Source organism: Polyodon spathula, chromosome 9 (genome assembly GCF_017654505.1).
Source record: "Polyodon spathula isolate WHYD16114869_AA chromosome 9, ASM1765450v1, whole genome shotgun sequence".
NCBI lineage: Eukaryota > Metazoa > Chordata > Actinopteri > Acipenseriformes > Polyodontidae > Polyodon > Polyodon spathula.
The window spans coordinates 2,850,282-2,875,643 of NC_054542.1; the positions used below are offsets into that span (position 1 = coordinate 2,850,282).

The 25,362-nt window shown below is 40.9% G+C and overlaps 1 protein-coding gene across 1 annotated transcript; it reads left to right on the plus strand.

Moving 5' to 3' along the window:
- The first annotated feature begins 18,441 nt into the window (after window positions 1–18,441).
- Window positions 18,442–20,812, plus strand: LOC121321177 (olfactory receptor 10G4-like). Its single transcript, XM_041260075.1, has 2 exons — window positions 18,442–18,555; window positions 19,855–20,812. Exon 2 carries the CDS (start codon window positions 19,868–19,870, stop codon window positions 20,810–20,812), a length of 945 nt encoding a protein of 314 aa, XP_041116009.1. The 5' UTR covers window positions 18,442–18,555; window positions 19,855–19,867.
- The last annotated feature ends 4,550 nt before the right edge of the window (window positions 20,813–25,362 follow it).

A 25,362-nucleotide genomic window follows, 5' to 3' on the forward strand; every position in this document is an offset into this window, starting at 1 on the left:
CTTTAGGAAGCCTGGTACCACCACCTGCCATCTCACCTCGGTCCACCGGTTTTTGCCACTGCCGCTGCATAACAGCATCTCTGATGGCTAGGCTGATCCACTGTGACCGCAGCCCCTTTGTTGCTGCCAGCTGCAGGACGATCTCGTCCCAGGGCAGCCGCTGCTGTGCTTCCAGCCAGCTCAGCACTGGTTGCAAGTCAGGAGCCCAGCTGCCTCTACTCCGCCGTGGTGACCATCGACAGCTCACTGCAGGTCACGGCAGTCGACCATGCTCTCCCGCAATAGCTGGCACAGGGTGCGGCATGCTGTCAGATGCTTCTGGGGAGCTGAGTCCCTTCTGGCTGTGATTGGATTTTGCTGGGTTTCTGGGACCAGGCCCGAGGTCCCCCATCTATGTGAGCTGGGAGTTGTTTCCTGTGGCTTAGCTCTTGAACCTGCCGTGGAAAGTCTGCTGCCAGATATTGTGCCTGCAAGTGTCCAGGCTGGCCGCAGTTCTAGCAAACAAGGAGCCGAGGACTGGACTGCTGGCGACCACTGATCATCATTGTTCTTACAAGGGTAATGACTTCCTGGAGCCAGGACAGTGCAGGCGTGCTGCTTTTGGTGCTGCTCTCGCAGGGCTGTGCTTGACAAACTGCTGGTTGGTTTCTTGCTGGCTTCCCCTCTGCTGTCACCTCTTCCCACTCATGTGCCAAACGAAGTGCAGCTTGTAAGGTCTGGGGGCACTGTAGCAGCAGGTATCACCGCAGTTCCCCGGTTCCGAGCGCTTCCACAAACTGCAGCCTCGTCTGCTCTTCTTGCTCGGCAGGGGATGACCTCATGTAAACTCTGTGTCTCCAGCTGCACCTGAAACGCTTCCCACCTGCTGCTTCCATCGAACCCCGGGATCTTCACTCTCCCAGTCGCTGAGGCTGCCCCTGTTTGAATGTGGAGTGCCTTGTAACACATCTCGCTCTGCTCACTGCCTTTTTTAAATCTCGAGGCATCCTAACATTCTAGGTGATACAAAACTTTTAGCCATATATGTAAATTATATTTAAGTACACAGCCTACGGTGTGGTACTGACAACTACTGTATTGTAACATTCAATTTTTCTACAATATTGTAAGAAAAGTCAGCCGCGTAATGTATATGGCTCATGTGTGCCCGGGTATTACTAAAATTAAAATGATACATTTCATTAAACTATTTAACTGACCCACATGCTTGTCTGTAACACGCATTCTGCCTTGATTTTGTATCAATCTTCATCAAACTTTATTATTTTATTATTCAATCCTTGCCTCCTATATATACATTTCAAATTGCATTTGACTATAATTTCTAACTCACTGTGTGCTTATTATGTGATTATGAGGACCCTCTGTGTTTGCCTGCACTGGTTTTCATATATGGTAATGGCTGCAGACACCAGAATACATGATTCTAGTTCTATTTAAATCAGTAGTACCTCTAGTTCTGAAATGTTGACAACACACTGACTCCCACCTTCTATTGCGTAAGTACAGGCTTGCTGTAAAGCAAAAGCACATTTCCACAGATTGTAGTATAACAGTAAATAACTACAGAAATGTTATTCATTTAAATGTTTTAATTATTATTTTATTTGTTCAATTCTGCTTATGAAAGTGAATACAGAATACAGTCTTTTTGTCTTTAAGTAGAGAGAATGGCATAAACACTGACGACCCGCATTATTTACAACTCCTGACTTGTTTGGGGCCTCTTTTTCTTAAAGTCTGTTTAATTTAATACAATTTAATACACTGTTGTTTCATGTTTCAATGTTTGAAACACACCCTCCTGTGTCCTTTTAACCATGTGTATTGTAGATTCTGAGATTAATTTTGATATCATTATGAGTCTCCTTTAAACAGTAGAGGGAGGTGAAGCTGGCCTATCTATAATTTGGGGACACAGCTACTAGCTTCCAAGGGCAGATGGAGAGATGGGAAAGCGGAGTTAGCGAAGACTAATGTTTCAGTCAGAGGTACTTCGGCGATTTTGCTATTTGCATGTGAAAGACACTTATTTGTTGATTTATATATAAATTAGTTTATTTAAAATTATTTACACGGGATCGCCACTAGAGCAGTTGGCACCTAGTTTACAGAGGTACATAATTTGAGTCTTGTTTAACCCCACAACAAATCAAATATTAACGATGCAATAACAATTCATTCCCCTTGCACTGCAAAGATGGACTTGTTTTGTGTCTAAAAAGCTTCACTTAGTAATTACCCTGTACAGTGCACACCTGCTCTCCCAATGCCACTGAGGCACTGTCAATGGAGATGCATGTCTCAGAAGTGTGTGAAGATGGTATATACCTTCCAGAGATATTCATGTTATTCCTAGCTCTAATTGTGTTATCATTCCCGCACTCTCATGTTTGTACTTGTTATATTTTATTAGGTGTTCAGCTTATTACAATTACCATGTGAATGCTTCTTTATTTTACAAAGCTACTAATTTAAATTATAATGCCTGTTAATAGCTGTTTTAATATCACTTCAATTTGTCTTGAATAACCAAAGCATCCTTCTCTTTATTTTTACTTTATTTTTCAAAATTACAGTACAGTATACATAGTGTTACACATTTTTGGTTTTTATTTAAAAAAAAGAAAAAAACTGTAGGGATTTTTTCAGAGTTTATTTCACATATATTACAATAGGGATAAAATTTTTTTTTTTTTATTTTATTTTTTTTATTGAAACACTGGTAAAAAATCTTCTCTACCATTAAATACAACTCACCAATACTAAACAGAAGCTTAATATCTGTTTCTTCTTTTACTGTTGCTTTCTTTTAAACTTTATTCACTATCTCCTTTTACCTTATCCTGACATGTGCATGAATTCTTGTTGAATTTTATTACCAGTACAGTATAAATTGGTAATTATAACATATGACAAATAGACAGCAGTGGTTTAACACCTTAATTCCAATTCAAATGAAGTAGATTTCGTTTTCAGATAGATAATAATTAATCTATTTAACTCTTTAACGTCCGGGCCCATTTTTGCCTGTTTTCAGATTTGTGTCTACAACTCCATAACTGTAGGGATGACATGCAAGTTTCTTACATCAAATGAAAGGGCACAAACTGGTAAAATGCTATACACAATATAATATTTTACCATCTTGTGTAAAAAGGCATGCCAAGATAAGACACAGTCCAGCTAGTTCATTTACATACAGTCACCTGCTGTAGCCTGAGGCTTTGTGAACAAAATGATTACATCACCACTCACCTAACTCCACACCAAGATCAGCTTACAAGCTGCAGCAGTGAAGTGTGTCTTGAGTAAGCAAGGCAACACATACTTTTGCACGCACACACACACACACACACACACACACACACACACACACACACACACACACACACACACCCTCATTCACACATTAGAAAAATAGTTGAAATACTTTAACTACACTCAAAATATGTATTTACAAGCTGCAGCAGTTTTGAGAAGTGCATCCTTTCAAGCATAAAATAAAAATACTTTTCACACACACACACACACACACACACACACACACACACACACATCAGAAAAATAACTAAAAGATGTCTGCAATACTTAAAATATTTATTTTATAACCTGAAAACAAACAAGGCAATAAAGAAATGGGCAATTCCAGCATTATGGATGTGACATTTGCACACACAATTTTACTTTGTTACCATACACAATGGCTCCTTCTGTGAATTAAAGCAGCATTATAGACTATTTAGATAAAGTCTGCTGATAAATTTCCACATAACCTGTCGGCAGTGACAGAGTGGGAGACAGAAAAACAAGAATGGGAAAGTGTTTTATTTTTATTTATTTTTTTTAATACTGCAGCCAATCAGATTACATGCAGTGTTGCCATCTTAGCAAATTTGTTGTTAAATCTAGCAACTTTAAGGGCTGACTGGCACAGTTTATGTAAAAAGCGACTAGCTACAAATGTAGTGATTTCCAGGAGAGTCATCAGAGAATTTCAGAGATATTAAATTGCCAGAATATTTAGATTATCCTTGGGAGAGGAATAGCAGAGTGGTGGGTGACGTCAGGCCAGAATGCCAGACAGAGGCAATACTGCAGAGCAAATATTGAAACACAAAAACACACTGCTCACAGAGAAAATAAAACAGGTACAAAAAAACAAAATCACGAACACAAAATACCAAACACACAGGTCAGGTTGGGCAGATCGCTTTCACTGATCCTATATTTGTTTGTTTGTTTTTTTTTCTTTTCGTTTTCTCCTCGCTCCCTCTCGTTCACTCCTCTGAACACCCACACAGACTGCAGAGAGCTGAAGGCTTTTATACAGGTGACCATCTCCCGATTAACAACAAATTAATCACTTAATTAATTCGGGAGATGGCCACCTTCTGCACAAGGTTTTTATTTGCACACTGGCAGAGGACGAGCTGCCTAATCTCACCTCTGCCAGAAACAAAATAATAACAAACAAAACACATGGCTACGCCATCATTTATACATACATAAATTACAACAACAATAATAATAATAATAATAATAATAATAATAATAATAATAATAATAATAATAAAACAAGTACAAAATAATACAACTGCACAGGGACAGGGAGTACCCTGTTATAAAATAAACAATGCCAAAACAAAAACACATTTTATGGCAGTGCTTTGCCCCGCCCCCTTTTCATGTACAGGGCTCCTCGCCCTGTCACAATTTTGTATCAGCAACATCCTTTTAGAATCATTGGAGGTCCTTTTAGAATCATTGGCAGTCCTTTCAGAATCACTGGGGCCTTTACATGCACAAGTCATGACAGTTTTCCTTACAACATCTTTGCCATACTTTTCAGGAAATGCGTTGCTATGCGGTTCTGAGTTAGGAAAAAAAAATCTGCAATGCAGATTACTCATTTCATAGTTATTTAGGGGAGGGGACTATTTAAATTAAAAAAATAAAATATGTTCTAACCTTTATGTTAGATGGAACTGACCTCAAATTACAAGATGGTTGACTTCCAGACAATAGAACACACATTTCAGTGTTAGTATCACCTGCCTGCGCCATCTAGTTTCATAGCTATGAGCACTGTGACAACCAAGCCCAGTTTAACTGAAGGAGGAGTTTTAACATGAACAGAAAAAAAGATAAGCAGATGAAAGAAAACACTTTAATTCCCATTAAAATGACCGACATGGTTTGTTGGTATTGTGATCTGTGTATATAGTTTCATGACAATGTGCTATGGTGCCCTTTTGTGATTACAATTAATATTTTTGCTTGTGTATGATAAGACGTGATTTCTTTGCAACCTCATCAAGCTTACTACCAGTCACATCCATAACAGTCACGTCCATAACTCTAATTTGGGCACTTACTATTAATAAAGGGTCAACATTTTTATTCCATAACATACATTTCAAAAAGTTAGCTTTCCTGAAAAAGTTTGAAAAATATCTAATGCAGTATACAACTTTAATAAAAAAAAAAAAAAAAAAAAAAAACTTTACCAAGAAAATGTTATGAATGTGACATTTGGTTTTACTTAAACACTATTATTTTGAATCACTGTAAAATATTTACACACGTGTAACTAAAACACGTATCCTACCAATTGATACCTGAAATGTATGGAAGCCAGACTTCTGAAAATTTTGCTTTTTTTCTACTTTAACATACAGTAACTTTAAAGGGCTGTAAAGGCACAAATTGAACAAACATAATACAGCCTGCATAAATATACACCCTTTAGTAAAAATAGAGGAATATATGTTTTTGATAAATGGCCATGGTCACTTTATCATAGAATTGCCCAAAATGGTAAAACAGTGCATTGAACATTGTCACCAGCTGCACAACGAATAATGCCATAGCACACATAGCCTACATTATTACTTAACATATTCTCTTTATATATATGCTTATGTTTCCAATAAAGGATTTCGCCCTACAAAGCCCCTTCTCTTAGCTATATCAGCTGTCCAAGTGAGATCCATCACTAGCATCAATATTTTATGAACCTCCTCTGGACTGAATTTGTCTTATTTTTTATTTTGATTTATTTTTAGTTTTTTTGTTAACTCTTAAGGCTGGTTCTCATTTCTAGTTCTCATTTCTACGATGCACTGAGCCTATGCAGATCCTGTGCAATCCTATATTCTAACTTCGACACAGGCATGCAAAACAAAAAATGGTGGAAACGATGAATCATTTGAAACCCCGGGCCTGCTGATAGAACATGTGGCTGATTAAATTGCCTTTAAAATGATGACTGCCGGAGCTAATTCTCCCATTAGGCAGACCTTAAAATATACCCTGTTTGTGCATCTTGTCATTCTTCTAATGTTGCAAAGAACATTATTTTCCATGCTTACAAGCTATTCCAGCACAAACATACTGTACTTTTTCAACCACATCTAATAGGGGTGAGGAGGCTTGAAAAACAACCACTAGGGGCGTTGTGGTAAAATGCCCGCCCCTGCGTGTATTTTGTGTTATATCTTGTATGTTAATATTGGTGTATAGTCATTGGTACACAGGATATAAACGGGTCTAAAATGTATATTTGTATTCAGGCATGAGGATTGCACAGCACTTCAAGTGCAAATAAAACATAATAATATGTGAGCACGGGGAATTGCACTTTATTAATTCACGTGCAGTTGTACCGCGACTCCAATTGAATGATTGATTAGCAATCGAGTCTCGGTACAGCTGCATAAAAGCTGCATGTTTTCACCCACTCGGGGTTGTGTGTTCGGTGAGTGGAGGACACGATTGGAGATGGAGGTAATTGTAATAGTAATAAGTAAAATAGAAACTCACCGTGTTTTGTTTAGTGTTAGTCCGTTTTGTTTGTCTGTTTATTTTGGCTACCAGTGCCGTGTCCTATGGTTTGTTTGTTACAACAGTTTATTTTCTGTCTGTCTGTGCACTATTAAATGCTGAGCGAGACAATTCGCTCAGCTCCACCAAACTCCACCTCTCTGTCATTTATTTCCTGGTTCAAGTTTCTGGTCTGACATCCTCCACTTCGGTCGTCGTTGTGACAGTGTGCATGTTTTCCATTTAAAAACTTCCAGTTGGTACAGCTGTTGCAGAGGGGGCATATGGCAGAGCTAAGGCCCTGCATGCATCTCTCTCTTATATCAGCAGATACCCACACAGTAACAGAAAACCCCTCTTACAGGACACAAATCACAGTTGCACAACTGTAGGTCACTTCTAAAACAAGAAGAAGAAATGTCAAATGTTTTTGTTGGAATATTTAAGAAACATGATAAATTATCACCTAAGACAATGAGAGAGAACACAAAATACATAATTTTAAACATGTGGGAAATTAACTATTCTCTTTAATTGAGATCATTATAATACTCTAACAGGCATTGAACCAAACCTTTATTTACTACCAAGATAATGATTAGAGTAAGTGGATGTCACAGACACAGCCGAAGTAGGCGGCGTCAGAACCAGGAAAATGAATGAAATACACAGACAGGACGGATGAATTGAAATGATGATGGCGCTTGCTTGCGCTGGTTTATTGCAAAATAAAAGGGTTTAACAAACAAACAGAAACAGGACACGGCACTTTACGCCAAAATAAATAGACAAACAAAAACGGACTATACTTAACAAAACACGATGCACGGACAGACACACTAACAAACACGGTGATCAGATAAATACAAGTATCGTGCTGGTCCCACCAGCAGGCAATAGCAATTGAAATTCTAACGCTCCTACTCTCTCACCCGTTCTCCAATCACCGAACACCCAACCGCGAGTGGATGAAAATATGCAGTTTTTTTGCAGCTGTACCGAGACTCGATTGTTAATCAATCATTCAATTGGAGTCTCGGTACAACTGCACGTGAATTAATAAAAGTGCAATTCCCTGTGCTCACATATTATTACGTTTTACTTGCACGTGAAGTGCTGTGCAATCCTCGTGCCTAAATACAAATATTCATTTTAAACACTTGTGTTACACAAACCCGTTTATATCCCGTGTACCAATAACTACACCCCAACATTTAACACACCACATGCAACATATAACAGATAATATACACAGGGGCGGGCACTTTGTCACAGTGGACCATCACACTTTATCCTCACTCGTGCAGGACTAAGCACATTGTCATTGTGTCAGCCACAGGGGAGGACATTGGATATACTAAACATGCTTTTTCCCTACAGAAGCATATACAAATGTATTATATGTACTGGGTTGCTTTCTTATGTATAGAGCACATCACATAGTATATTTCATTTGGTCCCCCAATCTAACGGGTTAAGTACTAGAAAGTACTCTTGACCTATTTAAAGCCTTATTTAAGTCTGTTTTGATTTATTTAATACAGTTTGACTGTGGCTGTTGTTTCAAGTTTCGATGTTTTGAAACACACCCTCCTGTGTCTTTTTAACAATGTTGTGGCAGTGCGATTGCCCTGCACAGTGGTAAATTAGTGTTGGTGTGGTTTATATGTGGGAATGGGTTTATTTTGTGACGTTTTGGTACTTGATTAGTTTGATTGTATTATTGTTTACAGACGGGCGCTCGATTGAGACTTGCTGCCTGCTATGCTTGGTTGAGGGAAGGGCAGCAAGTGATTGGCTGTGCTGGTCCTCAATCAGCAGGTGGGCGGGTCTCGACAGTGTCCGTCAGTTTAAAAACATCTGCGGGAGATTGCTCGGGGCTGCTGCAAGGCCTGCCGTTTTCACGGCACCTTTTTGAGTTATAGTTTGGGGTATTGTGTTTTATTTTGCACTTTTTGTACGGTTTACTGTATTAGTCCTCTGTGCGTTACCATCGCTGGTAACGTCACATGACCGCCTTTATTTTACTTTCGTTTTCTGTTTTTGTTAATAAATCCTGCGCTCCTGTGCCGACGTTTCAACACCAACCTCTGTCTCTCTGTATGCTTGAACAGCGGCGACCCACACGCGTGACTCGAGGAAGACCCTGTCACACATGTGTATTGTAGTTACTGAGATTTACTTCAATATGATTATGAGTCTGCTTTAAACAGTAGAGGGAGGTGAAGCTGGCTTATCTGTAATTTGGTGACACAGCGATTAGCTTCCAAGGGCAGATGGAGAGATGGGAAAGGGGAGTTTTTAAGGATAATGCGTCAGTCAGAGGTACTTCACATTCAGCCAGCAGTATAAATTGGTTTATGTATTTACATTGGTATCTCCACAAGAGATGCTGGCACCCAGTTTACAGAGGTACATAGCTAATTTGAACCTTGTTTAACCTCACAACAACTCATGCATATGGCACACAACATAGGATATTTAATATGGTCCACCAACCCAAAAAGTTAAGTTTGAGAAAGAAAAATGAGTTATGCAAGAAACCTCTATACATTCTTAGTTAGTGAGGGTATCAACACCAGTGGGGCATTGTGGCAGGAAACGGCGTTGCAGTGACCCAGACCAGAAGAAAGCACCACAAAAACAGAGGTACGGTGCAGTGGCGCGTGCGCCGTTTTATTAGGGAACAAAAATAAACAAAATATTTGAACAAAAATCCCCTCCCCTTCTGGCGGCAAAGGCGGACGGGGTTCCTCCCCTTCTGGCTGCAGTGGGGGGACCAGCAGGCATGCTCCCTCTGCTGGTGGAAAGGGAACCAGCAGTCCCTCTCCCTCTGCTGGTGGCAGTGGTGGATGCAGAGGCAGCAAGCATTCTTGTGGTGGGAGGGGGCAGTTAGCTGGGAAATGGCCCCACTCCCCACAGATGCAGCAACCATACTGAATGCCCATGCTGTGGAGGAGGGCTGCGCCGTTTTATTAGGGAACAAAAATAAACAAAATATTTGAACAAAAATAAACACTTGCTCACAGAGCAGAAATAAAACAATTAAACAAAATAAATCACAACCACAAATAAATTAAGGTCCGGCTGGGCAGTAGCTTTCACGGATCCATATTCTTTTAAACTTACTTTCTCCTCCATCCCTCTCTCTCTCTCTCTCTCTCTCTCTCTCTCTCTCTCTCTCTCTCTCGTGGAGGATTGTGGGAAGGGCTTGCAGAGAGGTGGAACGCCGGTGCGGTAGGACCGGGAAATTTAAAATTGTATTTATTTATTTATTTATTTATTTATATTTATTTATTTATTTATTTATTTTGATAGTTACTTAGTTGTTCTTTTTTGGTGTTTGTTTGTTTGTAGGTTAGTGGTGTGTGTGTGTGTTTGTTTGTTTGTTGGGGGTGGTGTGTGTTTGGAGATCCCGTTATGGGGTCTCGTTCAGGAGGGCTGGGGGCTCTCACCCGCCGACACGGGGTCCATTGCCTGCCTGGTACACAAGCTGGTAGAGGAAGGATTTACAGTGAAAGGTGAATTTGTTCAGGTTTCCCCTCTAGTAACCCCGGTTACGAAAGTTATTATTTCTAATGTGCCTCCGTTTTTAAAAAATGAGCAATTAGAAAAGAATTTAGCTCGTTTTGGTAAACTGGTGTCCCCGATTAAGGGAATCCCGCTGGGGTGCAAAAATAACAGTGTTAGGCACGTCATGTCGTTTAGAAGGCAGGCGTTTGTCTTACTAAATGATCCTAATCAAGTCATTAATGTTGCCTGGAATTTTAACGTGGAAGGGATGAATGTGTTGTGTTCGTCAGTTCCGAAACGATGAGGTGTTTTTACTGTGGAGAACAGGGACACCAGAGGAAAGCCTGCCCGAGAAAGGAGGCTAGAGCGGAGACAGGGCAGGATCAGGGCGATGCTGGCGGGGAGGAAGTCGGGGGTGTTGGGGGTGAGCGGGAGGAAGAGTCGGCTCCTGCACCGCAGCCGCAGAGCGAGCCTGTGCTGACCGAGGAGGGGGCGATCCAGAAGGAAACCGGAGCAGAACCACCAACACCACGGCCTCGCACAAAGAGACCCAGCCGCAGCCTGTCACTGACGGGTTCGGAGGATAATACCGCTACTACTGAGAATGGTGAAGAATCATTCAAGGTAGTAGCGAAAAAGACAAGATTTCAACGGAAGGCTGCAGAGCTGCCGGATGGCAGAGCGCAGCCAGTGCAGAACTCCGAACCCGTGCAGACAGGGAGACTGCGGGCTCCAGGCAGGGCGTCAGTCCCTCCCAACGCGGAGGAAGAGAGCACAGCGCAGGGTGAGCCGGGCGCGGTGCATGAGTCGGAGGGAGCTGCGGAGGAGCGGATTCTCGGGGTCGAGCGAGAGGACAGCGCGGATGAGATGGAGGGGGAGCTCTCTGACTCCTCGTTTATCTCAGACATCCCTGATAGCCAACCCGTCAGTAAGAAAAAGTTATACACACTTGAGCAGGTAAATGATTTTATGATAGAAACAAAAGGGAAAAGGGGAGTAGAAATAGAGAGTTTTTTCCCTGATCTAAGGTTATTTCTCCACTCCGCTCATGTTATAACAAGGAAAGCCACAATAGAAGAATTTGATCAGCCAAAACATTATAGATTAAAAAAAATTGTTCAGAAAATTAAAAAGGATCTTAAAAGTGGTTCAAAATCTCTTGTTTAAAAATGGCTGTGTTTTATGAAACTTCTTTTATTACTTGTTTTAGTGTGTTAGTTTTTCTAGCTATGATGGAAAGGTGCGTTTTTATTTCTTTTAATCTAAACGGCTGCAGACAGTCTTAAGAGGGCGCAGCTAGTCGAGTTTTTAGAGCAGAAGCAGGCGGGGGTGGTGTTTCTGCAGGAAACGCACTCGGATCAGGAGAATGAGGAGGCGTGGCGAGCGGAGTGGAAGGGGCTGTGCGTGATGAGTCACGGCGCTAGTACTAGTGCAGGAGTAGCCGTGCTTTTTAAACCCAGCCTGGGGGGCAGTTTTACTAGACATGGATGAAATCGAGAAAGGGAGGATTTTAAAAGTAAGAGCTAGGCTGGGCAGTACAGTGTATGTTTTTATTAATATTTATGCCCCCAATAGAGGGGGGGAACGAATTTTATTTTTTAAGAAATTAAAGCAAGCTCTTTTTAATATTAATAATAATGATGTGGTGGTAGTAGGAGGAGATTTTAATTGTACTGTTAATTTTAATATTGATAGAAATAATGATGAACCACACCCTCAGTCCTCCAGAGAGTTGGCTGCATTGTTAGAGTCCAGTGACCTGGTTGACATATGGAGATGCCTGCACCCCAGTTCAAGACAATACACCTGGTCTCAGTATCACACAGACTGTGTATATAGAGCAAGACTAGACCGGTTTTATACTTCTAAAAACGATTTAAATAAATTTATCAAAGCAAGAATCATCCCCAGTAGTCTCTCTGACCACCACTGTCTATTAATTACAGTAATAATTCAATCAGAACCCCACAGAGCATCTTACTGGCATTTCAATGTAAAATTATTACAAGATGTAAAATTTAAGCAACAATTCAAACTTTTTTGGATAATTTGGAAAAAAGAAAAAGCACAATATAAAGATTTAAGACAGTGGTGGGACATTGGCAAAATACAAATTAAATGTTTTTGTCAACAATATACTATAAATGCAACCAGGTCACTGAACACAGCCGTGAGAGAACTGGAGTCCAAAATCCTCCTCCTAGAGGAAAGTTTAAATTCAGAATTTAAAGAACAGACCCTGGAGAACCTAAAAGAGCAGAAAATCGCGCTGGGGAGCTTGCTGAAGGAAAGAGTGAAGGGGGCGATTGTGCGTTCCAGATTCATGGAGTTGAGAGACATGGATGCCCCCACTAGTTTCTTCTTCAACCTGGAGAGGAAGAGAGCGGACAGTAGACAGCTGTGTTGTATCAGGACTCCTGGTGGGAAAGAACTGCACACCCGGGAGGAAATCAGCAGAGAGGCGGTGCGTTTTTACAAGGAACTTTATAATAAAGAACTGTGCAACATAGAGGACACTGAGCGGCTGCTCCAGGGGTTACCCAGCCTCAGTGAGAAGGAGCAGATTCAGCTGGACGCACCGCTGACCCACCAGGAGATGACCGCCGCTGTCAAGCAGCTCTCCAGCGGAAAGGTTCCCGGGATCGATGGACTGCCAGCAGAATTTTATAATAATTTCTGGGATATAATGGGGGAGGATTTGCTCCAGGTTCTGAGAGAGAGCCTCAGCCACAAGGAACTGCCTCTTAGCTGCCGTAGGGCAGTGGTTACACTGCTGCCCAAGAAGGGAGACCTTTGCCAGCTTAAAAATTGGAGACCTGTGTCAATTTTATGTTCTGATTTAAAGATTTTATCCAAAACAATCGCTAATAGATTAAAAAGTGTTATTGGAACTGTAATACATATGGATCAAACATATTGTATACCGGGTCGCTCTATTTTTGATAACTTGTTTTTTATTCGAGATTTTTTAACTGTAAGTGATATTTGTGATTTTAATGTAGGAATGGTCTCCCTGGATCAAGAGAAGGCTTTCGACAGAGTCGACCACACCTACCTCTTTCATACACTGGAAGCCTTCGGGTTCGGTCCTGGTTTTATTTCTTATATTCGGCTTTTATATTCCAACATTTTTAGTATTTTAAAGATCAACAATGGGCTGAGTCAGCCCTTCCCAGTGTGCAGGGGTATAAGGCAGGGCTGTGCCCTGTCTGGTATGCTGTATTCACTGGTTATAGAGCCCCTGCTGCACCTGCTGAGGGTCAGGTTAGCTGGATGGACAGTGCCCTCCTCGCCCTCCACACCCTCCTCTGCCACAGTGAAGGTGTCTGCCTACGCAGACGATGTGACTGTGTTTGTGAGTGGGGATGCAGATGTCCAAGCGCTGCAGCAGACTCTAAATGAGTTCCAGAGAGCATCTTCTGCCAGAGTAAACTGGGCAAAATGTGACACCTTCCTGTCAGGCAGCTGGGATGAGGGCACCCCTCCTTTCCTGCCTGAGGGGCTGAAATGGAACAGAACAGGTATTAAAGTGTTGGGGGTGCACCTCGGAACAGAAAACTACATGAAAAAGAACTGGGAGGGTTTGTTGGACAGGGTGAGGGGGCGGCTGCAGAGGTGGAAGGGACTGCTGGCTCAACTGTCCTTCAAGGGCCGGGTGCTTGTTATTAATAATCTGGTGGCCTCTAGCTTGTGGCACAAGCTGGTATGCCTGGACCCACCCCAGGGCCTGGTGAAGGAGATCCAGAGAGTGTTGCTGGAGTTCTTTTGGAGCGGGAGACACAGTTTGAGGCCGGCAGTCCTCTACCTCCCTAGTGATGAGGGGGGGCAGGGGCTAGTCAGCATTGCCAGCAGGGTGGCAGCCTTCAGACTGCAGGCGGTTCAGAGACTCCTGTACACTGAGGAGGAGGCTCATTGGAAGAGGCTGGCCTGTTTCCTTCTCAATAGATTTGGGGGGCTGGGGTTAGGAAAACACCTGTTTTTAATTGAGAACACCAGTTTTAGTAAAGCAGGACTTCCTCCTTTTTATCAAAGTATTTTAAAAGCCTGGCAGCTGGTGAGGGTGGAAAGGGATGTGGAGTCCTTGACAGGGCAGGACCTGTTTGAGGAGCCCCTATTTTTTAATCCACTCTTTCCAGTTAAGTTCCTCCAGTCGATGACGCTCTGTGCCAGTTTTTTAAAAGCAGGTGTAACCAGGATGGTCCACCTGTTAAACCTTGAGCTCTCCTGCTGGCTAACTGCCTCCCAGCTAACTGCACAGCTAGGCTGGCACTCAGAGAGGCTTGCAGAAAGACTGATGGGTGAGTTGAGGGGCTGCCTCTCCCCGCGGCTCAAGGCAGTCCTGAGGGAGGAGTTGTCCAGAGGCACAGAGCAGAGACAGCTTTCCTTATTTCCAGGGATGATCGTGTCACCAGCAGTAGGTGAGGAAGGTGAGGGCGGTGGAGAGAATGGAGGGACTTTGCTTAAATTGCAGAATGTGGAGGAAATTATCTTTCACACAATGAATGGAAAACATATATACAAATTGTGTGTTAAAGCCACAGAGTATAGTAGGCTAAGGGGTCTGGTAGACTCTAAGTGGCGAGCTTACTTGGCTGTAGAGGAGGGGCACAGGCCGGTGTGGAGGGTGCTGTACAAGCCGCCTCTCGCCAAGAGAGTGGGGGACCTGCAGTGGAAGATTCTACACTGCATTGTGTCCACAGGCAGGTTTCTCCATAGAGTGGACCCCAGCATCAGTGAGCAGTGCGCTTTTTGCTCAGCAGAGGAAACTCTCTTTCATGCCTACAGTGAGTGTGAGAGGCTGCGGCCACTTTTTAATTTACTGCAGGGAATCCTGAATAATTTAGGGGTCGTTTTTAGTAAGGAGCTTTTTATTTTTGGGGTTCTATACAGTTTTAAAATGAAAAACAGGTGTGTTCTTATTAATTTTTTAATTGGACAGGCAAAATTGGCTATTTTAAAGACAAGGAAAAATCAACTCTCTGGTTCTGGACTGACCAGTTTAGTGGTTCAGTTCAGGGTGCTCGTGGTCAGCCAGATCAGAGTAGAGTTTGAGTATTTTAAACTGGTCAGTAACCTGGAGGACTTTCAGGAGAGGTGGTGTGTGGGAGACGCCTTGTGTACTGTGAGTGAGGAGGGGGAGCTCCAGTTTTTGTTCTAATTTTATTTAATTTTTGTTTTACAGTGTTTTATTTTGGCTTTTATCTGTTTTCAACAAAGAAAAAAACACTGTTTAATATTGATTTTTTAATGATCCTTTTATTTTGTTTAAAATCGGTTTTTAAGGAGAACACAATGTATTTTAGGATTTTTTAAATTTTGCTCAGGCAGTAGGAATCTTAACTTTTGTTGTGTTTTACCTTTATTTGAATTTTAATGGATTTTATTTGGAATATTTAAATAAAGGATCTTAAAAGTCAAAGTCTCTCTCTCTCTCTCTCTCTCTCTCTCTCTCTCTCTCTCTCTCTCTCTCTCTCGCTCCTCGTTCGCTCTCGTTCCTCCTCTGAACACCCACACCTCGAAAATGGAGAGCTGCAGGCTTTTTATACAGGTGACCATCTCCCAGTTAGCAATAAATGAATCACTTAATTCGGGAGATGGCCACCTTCTGCATGGATTTTAATTATTAACGGGGATGGGCTTCCCATCCACGCTGCAAAACAAAACACATGGCGGTTCGCCATCATTTATACCCAAATACATTTTTAAAACAATAACACAAAAATGCACGGCTGCGCCGTCATACAAAATAATAAACAAATACAAAATAACACAGGGGCGGAGGGGGAGACCCGTTCTAAAATAAACACTGTACAGGGCTGCTCGCCCTGTTACAGGCATATGCAGGCATTTGTCTGTATGCCAGGCTTAAATTTTTACCTGATTATTTATTTTTCATGGTGCTTTCATTTTCTACTTACAGCTGTAGCAGAGGAAGAATGCCACTGGCATGCATACTTCATATATATCTAGAGATATATGCACACATAATTTGGAGAATCTGGGGATATGAATGTGAAGATGCAATTTGTCCATTTGTTCAGTATGTATATTTGTCATGTGTATATGCTGTTGATGTAGCTCTAATTCTGTATCAAATGCCATGGGGAGGAATGTAGATGTCGTGTCAGTGGTGTGTGTGTTATACAGTAAGCAAAGCTATTTCTGGTTTGATTGAAAGACACCCCATGTTTAAATTACCTCTGTTGAGCTGTTCTACAATAAATATTGCTTCCTCAGGTGCTTGCCTTCAGGTCGATTTCAGGTCTTCATGAGATGCGTGCAGCAGCTGCAACATGTAAGTAATGATTCTGGCAAGTGTATAATCTAAACTCAACCCAGCTTCTTGATTGTTAAAAAATATAAACAGATGTATGCACAATATCAAAAAGCTTTTGGTAGGCTTTATATATATATATATATATATATAATTATATGATTATTTTTTATATATATATATATATATATATAATATATATATATATATATATATATATATATATATATTATTACACACACACACACACACCTTTTTTTTTTTTTTTATTACAAATAATAAAGAGGTGAAAAAAAGCCTGTAGGGCCCGATCATTATGTGATGGCCACCTGTATGTGCACTGATTTTATTATTTGTTTGTTTGTGTGTTTGATTGGCTCTCTTTCATTTAAAAAAAAAAAAAAAAAAAAAAAGTTTTCCTAAACAAACTAGTAATTGGGTCCTTTTCTTTTAGAAAACGTGAGCAATGCCATTTATTAGCCAGAGGTGAAAAAAAAAAAAAGCCAGTAGACCCGGTACGGAGTACCGGTGTTGTGCAATTTTCTGCATCCCCTGCTTGTTGTACTGTATGCAATCAAGGGGTTTTTCATTAGTAAAAAAAAAAAACTGTACCTTCATAATGCAAATAAAGACTAACCCTCACCCTTAACCTAACCTTAACATTAGAAAAAAGTGTTCACTTCGGGATTTCAGCAAAACAAACCGTGGCGAAAGTGCGGAAGACGAATCGCCAAACTATCTGATTGCATATATACAACAAGCAGGGAATGCAGAATTTTACAGGATATAGAATATTACACAACACCCGCAAAACATTGTGTCAAGGTCAATGTACAGTTCGACTTATCAAAACGAATGTCTGGCTACATCATTTTGTATGTAAGCAAAATAATTTGCAGTACCTCCGGTCCCGTTGACACAGAGCGTGTGATCGCCATGGTAACCGTCACTGGCATTAGCTGTTCGGTGCAGGAAAAAGCATTCCTGAAAAACTACAAAAAAATTCTTATTAGTGGAAACTCCTGCAGATTTTGTTAACTGCAATCTTTGTGTCCTGAATTAAAGCGAATAACTACATAAGACAAATGCATACAATTATTCCACTTTGGCAGATATTCCAATTAGCAGAATGATAGACTGTGATATGCTGCTCCTTGTAATTGCTTTTAATTAAAAGGAAACATATAAACAGAAAAACAGCCATGAGATGCTTCGCAATCAAAACGAACTACAAGGTAACACCACTCGGAAGTAAACATTTCATTAGATTAGTTCATATTCTGAGGAAACAAGTAGAGCAAAAACAACCTTAATTTTTTGTCACGTTCAGAAACAGTACAATTATTAAATCATCACCTTTTTAAAAAGCACAAAACTGCATTGGTGTGCTCGCAGGATAGCAGAGTGATTGTTTAGGTTGTATTAGCACTACTCAAAAGTGAAAGCAATCTTCTTATTTTTTTGATAATTCTGATTATGTGTTTATATCACGTTAAAATTGTAATACTCATAGCTGACCTATACTTAAAATTATGATTTGTGTACATTTAACATGTTTTGAGATGCCAATATAAAGAAAATAAATGCACCCGTTGTTTACTTTTTAAAGTAGTATTGTGTTATACTATTTTAATGGCTTTGGAGCTGGTACGGCGTTAGTGAATTGAAGTAAAAAAAAAAAAAAAAAAAAAAGTTAAAAAAAGTCTTCTCTCTCGAATCTGGTCACTCTAATTACACAGACCATGTTAGAAACTAAAGCTCTAGTATAAATTTCGTCAGACACCAAAATCCAAGCCAACTGGACAAAATTCACAAAATAGTCAAATATATTCAGTCTTTTCTCAGTTACAGAGCAGTGTGGTGTAACTGAATGCTGCACTAGTATTCTGCTGCACTGGGGACGGAGGACGGGACCGAACAATAAGACAGTACCGATACGAAATGTAAGTTACTTTCACCTCTGCGTTAAGATAGCAATACAGAATATACTAAATTAAACTGTTAAATTACAAACAAAGCAAAATAAATAAATAAATAACTGAATGAGTTTAGTGGATCTCTAGAGTGTAGTTTAAATGTTTAATCAAACTGTTTATACAGCTCTCCAAAATAGTTATGGTTTAAGCTTAAAGCCACAAACGTCAGAAGATTCCTTACAAAAAAGTGACAATTAAAGTAACTTAAATGCTGCAGCTATTAAAGATTATATTTTGTGAACCATTTGCTCCAGTTTGATTAATTTACTTTTATTACAGCACTTTATTTCACACGCTTTGAATGTAGCTCACAGCGATATACTTTCACAGTTTTGACATCTGACAGACTAAGCTATTGAAGACTATATCTGGAAACTACTTGCACAAATTTGATAAAAATTTACAAATTATATATTGCATATGCTGTGGATGTAGATCATGATGGCCTACTTATTAATCATACGGATACCTGTAATGGTATTTACATCCTTGATAGGGATACCTGGTCATTATTCTTAGTTGAACATTTCATTGCGTTGCTAAATATATCAAAAATATTTTCACTGCTCCCCGTATCATTGTTTAGTGGTACTTTTCATTGTTACAGGTGTTGTTGCTAAAGTTTTAAAATAAATGTTCTTATTTCTGCCATATTTTACTGCTCCTCCCTATCAGTGAATGCTGCCTTGCCCATCACATCTCAGTATCTATGCTAACAGCCTAACCTGGGTGCAGCTGAATTATGGGTGGTATGGCATTTCCTGACTTTACTATTAGTATTTGTTGTGTAAGCAATAACCCAGCACAGAGTGAGTGATAAGACATCTCTCATGGATGCGTTGTGAGGCAAGACTGCACATGCAAAAGCCTAATATATATATATATATATATATATATATATATATATATATATATATATATATATATATATATATATATATTAGATTTAATTTGTTTAAAGCAACTTTAGATTTAGATTGAAAGATATTTTAAATAAAGGTTTTCTCTCTCTCTGTAGCACAAGAGTCAATAAAAATCTCAGGATCAGAATAACAGTAGATATATTGGGGTTGTGTAAAATGTTTTGACATAATTATGCACAGCAATACTGTAGTTATTTTGTAACTGACTGATGGTTTTGCAAATGTCCTGGTATTAATGTTGTATAATGTTATATATAAAACTAAAAACTAAGACTGAAATACAGATTAAACATTATCAGGAAATACCCATTATATTGCTTTCTACTTTGTCTCTTTTTTACAGATACTTGGGGAAAATGGCAACCAGAAATAACACGGTCGAAATCACAGAATTTATCATCACTGGTTTCAATGACCTTGAGCATCCAAAGGCAGTGGGAATTGCAATTCTGATTATCTATTCACTTATTTTACTAGGCAGCTCCACCAATATATGTATTATTGCATCAGACAAACGTCTTCACACACCAATGTACTTTTTCATTTGCAATCTAGCCATTGTAGATATGATGTACACCACCAGTACAAGTGTGACAATGTTGACAGTCCTTCTAGTGGGAGTGAAAACAGTATCTTACAAGACCTGTGCTGCTCAGATGTTTGTGTATCACTTGGGGGGTTTCATGGAACTCTTTGCTATTAGTTTGATGGCCTTTGATCGATTGGTTGCAATTTCCAATCCTTTAAGATACCACACCATCATTACAACCAATCGTATACTGTTACTAACTTTATCTGCATGGATAATAACCAGTTCTTACATGGGCCTTATCACTAGAATTACTGATGGACTTCCCTACTGTCGCCCTGTTATTAAATACACTTTTTGTGATTATCCTGGTTTGGTTAGAGCTGCCTGTGTTAATCCTGATGATTACTTTGTGTTAACTACCATTGTGGCATTTTTTGTAATTTTTGTAAACTTTGGTTTTATTGTTTTATCCTACTTAAGGATAATCTGGGTAGTGTTTAAAATGTCCTTGGATGGTAAAAAACAAGCATTCAGCACTTGCTTCAGTCACTTGATTGTAGTTGCTTGTTATTTTGTTCCCAGATTTGTATCCATTATTCTAACAAGAGTTGGTCTTGTATTAACACTGCCTGAACGCAATGGATTAGCCATTGCTGCTTCATTGGGCCCTTCACTTGTAAATCCTCTGATATATTGTCTTCGGACAAAGGAAATAAGAATCAGAGTGCTCAGAATATTCAAGAGCAGTGTTGGGCTATCTGATAAGTAAGATAGTACTCTCAGTTAAGTACAGTAAACAGAAAAAGCTCAATAATTCAATACTTCACTGTTCCAAATACCTGAATAAAGATAACTTGTTTTTTAAATTCTAGTCCCTTTAAAAAAGTGTTGCCTGATGAGATTTGTTTTACTAAATAGTAGAGCTATTACACCTCAGTTAACTACAAAAAAAATTTAAAAAATCAATAACAATAACAATAACAATCTAGTTTTTTACAGTAACATCTTGGAATTGGTATCTCTTTTTTCAACACTGGTGTACAATACAAAGAAAACATTATTTTTAAATTGAAACTACATTATTTTAGTGTAATATTTTTAACTTGGCCTACTTAGTAGCCTGGACAGTTGACACAAAACAGATCATGGTCCTATGCAGATGCTCAGAATGAGCTGGAGGGGTTAGTGGCACATGTCTGCAGTCTACTGCACCCAACACGTTGGGGAAACCAGAAATCTGTTCGCAAGGCATGTAAGTACACCCTGGGTGTTTGCCTTAAAATGCATTGAGCCCAACCGGCAAAGCACAAGAAAAAGCAGACTGGGAAATGCCAGCAACAAGTGTGACTGTTTAAAACATGTTTTCAAAAGTTCTTGTAATTGTAACTGTCACAATTGACGACAGCTTTTGTACATCTACCCCCTATAATTTCTTATTTTTAGACCTTAAGTATTATTATTATTATTATTATTATTATTATTATTATTATTATTATTAGCTCAGTATTTTCAAAGATAGATGTATAAAAATGTGTTATTCTATGACCTGATAGCCCTTACAATAATTCCAAAAGTGTTGAAAAATATTGGACAAAAAAAAGACATTTGTTCACCTGAGTGATTTTATGAATTTATAGCCTTTTGTTAAAAAACAAACACAACACATGGTTTAGAACTGTACATTTGTATTGTACTGAGAACACCTATATTATATAAATCACTGTCAGAAAATTCTGATTCACCAGAATCAGACGCCAGTATTTCCACCAACAATGAGTCATCTAATCGTCTTGCCATCTTGAAATGAAATTCTGTGCAATGCATATCAATTCCTGTATATAAACAGTGAACATATACACAGGATATTCTATTATCAAAGCAGTATTTTACAAACAGTGAGAACAGAATAGTGCTAAATAAACTACAAAACCCTAACTATGTAAGCAAACATATTAAAATTGCAATGCCATAATTAACGTTTATTCTCGGGATCTTTATAAGTAATAATAGACACTGCTTTCGATTATTTTCTCAAAATAATTTTTTGTAAATAAAATAGTTATTCATTCCATTATTAGTAATAATGAAAAAAATGTAATATAAACATTTTGTTTACAAACACACATACACAGCATGCAACTTCAAGGATCCTCTTGCCTAATTAAGGCAAGCAAAGATCTATCACGTTAGGGCGATAGAACTTGGAGAAAGTATGCTGCGTACCCCAGCTAGCCACAGTACAGGTATCTGAAGAGGGCCCAAGATGTAACCGACCCTCCCAGGTGGAGCAAGCCGGCACTTCATACGCAGTGCGACAGTCGCTGTTTCGAGAGAGGCTGTCCTAGGGTCCATATCCTGTGACAGACAAAGAGCTGGTCAGAATGAAGCAGTGCTCTTGTCCTATCCACACAACATCTCAATGCCCACACCAGTCAGAGGAAGTTCAATTTCCTACCCTCTGAACAAAACGGAGGTGGATAGAATGACTACAATTCCACAGACTGGTTCATGTGGAAGGCTGTGATCACCTTAGTGAGGAAAGCAGGGTTTGTACATAGTGACATCCAAGAACCATCGTCACACATACGCATACAGGAGCTATGCATTGACATTGCCTGTAGCTCACTGACCCGCTTTGTGGAGGTGATAGCCAAGAGGAAGGTTGTCTTCGTAGACAGATACTTCAACTCTATGGAGTGTATGGGCTCAAACGGGGCCTTCGTGAGAGCCTCCAGTACAATATCAAGGCTCCATTCAGGGAGAACGAAGGCTACGGGGCATAGCATGCAGAAATGGCCGCAAAATACGCCTTCAATGTAGAAGCTGACCTACCAGCATTGAGCAGTTCTTGCAGAAACTGCAAGATAACTGGCATAGGGCAAGTGACTGGGTCATGACCCTTAGTTAGACACCAGTTTTGAAAATATCTCTACTTGTAGGCCTATAATGACCTAGTGGAGCCTGCCCTAGCATTCTACAACGTGCCCACAACCACATCAGATAGCGCTAGGGCTCACCAGCGGTCCCGTTCAGGGGCCAGACCCATAATTGGAACCTGCCCGGGTACCGGATGCCAGAGAGTGCCTCTTACTGAGGATCTCCCAGGACTGGCCTTGTAAAAGTAAAACCAAAGTCTCCTTGGCCACCTGGGGGCCACTAGGAGAACTGTCACCTGTAACCAGACCTTTTCTAGAAAGGCTGGGAGCAACGGTATCGGGAATGTGTAATGGAGTGTCTTTGGCCACTCGTGGGCTAGTACGTCGACACCTAGTGGACCGGCTAAGCGGTGCAGGGAGAACCACTGGGAAGTGTGTCGTCTCCGCTGAGGCGAAGAGATCGACCTGCGCCTTCCCGAATCATTCCCAAATTCCTGAGAGTGGAGCTTCCACTGTGACGGATGCGCACCCTCCCTTGAAAGGAGGTCAGTTGCCCAATTCACAACTCCAGGAAGAGGCATCGACCACATCAAAAGCCAGAAGGCAATGCAATGCAACCCCGGGGACTGGAAGCCACCCTCGTTGTTAGACATACACCACCACTGCTGTGTTGTCCGTCCGGACCAATACATGTGTTCCTTGCAGCACTAGGAGGAAGTGCTGGAGGGCAAGTAAAACAGCCTACAACTCCAGCATGTTTATGTGCAGGGAAGTCCAACGGCCTGACCAGGTGCCGCAGACTCCTCTGCCTTCCCGGATAAACCCCCAACCCAAGTTGGAGGTGTCCGTCGTCAACACCTGATGGTCCAACACTACTCCCATCCGCACAACTTTCTGCAGGTGAGAGGTCATCCTCCACCAGCGCAGGGCTGCCACAAGTGAGACATTGCCAGCCGTCTGCGTCTTTCGTGCTTCAGATGTAAATGGAATGCATTAAGCCATGCATGCAGTACAGCAGAAGCACCAAGTATGTCGTGCACTGCAACAGTCTAAGCCGACTCTTTGCATCATTGATGGTGAGGCCCAGCCTCGTCATATGCTCTGTCACAATCGTCTTGTGGGCCACTGCTTCCTCTTGTGATAGAACAAATTAACGCTTCCCTGACACACCTGGGTGGGTGGGCCGAAGCAGCTGGCGAGGTCTACTCTACAGCGGGGCAGGTAAATATGCAGCCACGGTGGAGGAAAATACACGGCTGACTGGTTGTTGTTGTCAAACGAGGCAGTTAAACGCGAGGCAGTCTTCCCAGCGACAGCGAATGGAAGCGACAGCGAATGGGAGAAGTACAGGCGTGGAAAAGTACAGAGCAGTTTAGAAGCAGAAAGGAGAAATTGCATCTTGAATTGCTTTAATCAGAAAACAGAGGACATTGGGGAAACACAGCAGCAGCTCAAAGTCAAACAGCCGCGTGTGTTTTTCTGATAACAAACAAGCTGAAACTCAGAGCAGCTGATTCAAATTCAGCGCCATTCTGAGACACGGGCGAGGGGAGGAGCCAACAGCACAGCAGAAGAACGCAGTTAAACGAGGCAGTCTTCCCAGCGACAGCTAGTGGAAGCGACAGCGAGTGGGAGAAGTACAGGTGTGGAAAAGTACAGAGCAGTTTAGAAGCAGTTTGAAAGCAGGTTGACGGCTGCAGAAGAAACTAAACTTCAAAAGAAAAACCCTCAACATGGTCTTCAAGCCAATAATCTGTGACACCTGCTTGATGTGGGAAATCCGAGAAAACCCAGCGGAGCTAAACCAAGTGTGCGTGAAGTGCCGCACGATCCAGGATTTGCATAAACTAGTAAGTATGCTAGAAATGGAGCTGGAAGAAGTGAGACAGCAACAGGATCTTGAGGAACTGGCACACCCACAATTCATGGAAGTCTGCATCACCCCTAACAGACTGAAAACCACCAGGGAGATAGAAGGTCAGAACAGTTGGGTTCAGGTAGGCAGAAGCAGGGAAAAAAAGAAACTTCGTCAAACACAACCACCAGAAATCAAAACAACCAACAGATTTGAGTCACTTCAGAATTTTGATGAGCAGAACCAACAACAAGAGAATGAAAGGAACAACATCCAGGACCCCATTGACAGTGGTGACCAGACAGCAAAAAGAAGGGAGGTCATGATTGTTGGGGACTCCATATTGAGAAACACAGCAAGTTCAATTCGCAGTTTGGACCCCCTTACTACAACAGTGTGCTGCCTTCCGGGAGCCTCGGTCAAGCACATCACTGAGAACGTGGACAGGCTCCTAGAACGAACAGGAGACGACCCGGTAGTAGTCGTCCACATCGGTACAAACAACATTGGAAGAGACAGACCAAAATCCCTGCAAAACAAATTCAGAGAGCTAGGAAGGAAATTAAAAGAGAAAACCAAAACTGTGGT

Coding starts and splice junctions, on each gene's coding strand:
- LOC121321177 (XM_041260075.1), top strand. CDS start 19,868: ATGGCAACCAGAAATAACACGGTCGAAATCACAGAATTTATCATCACT.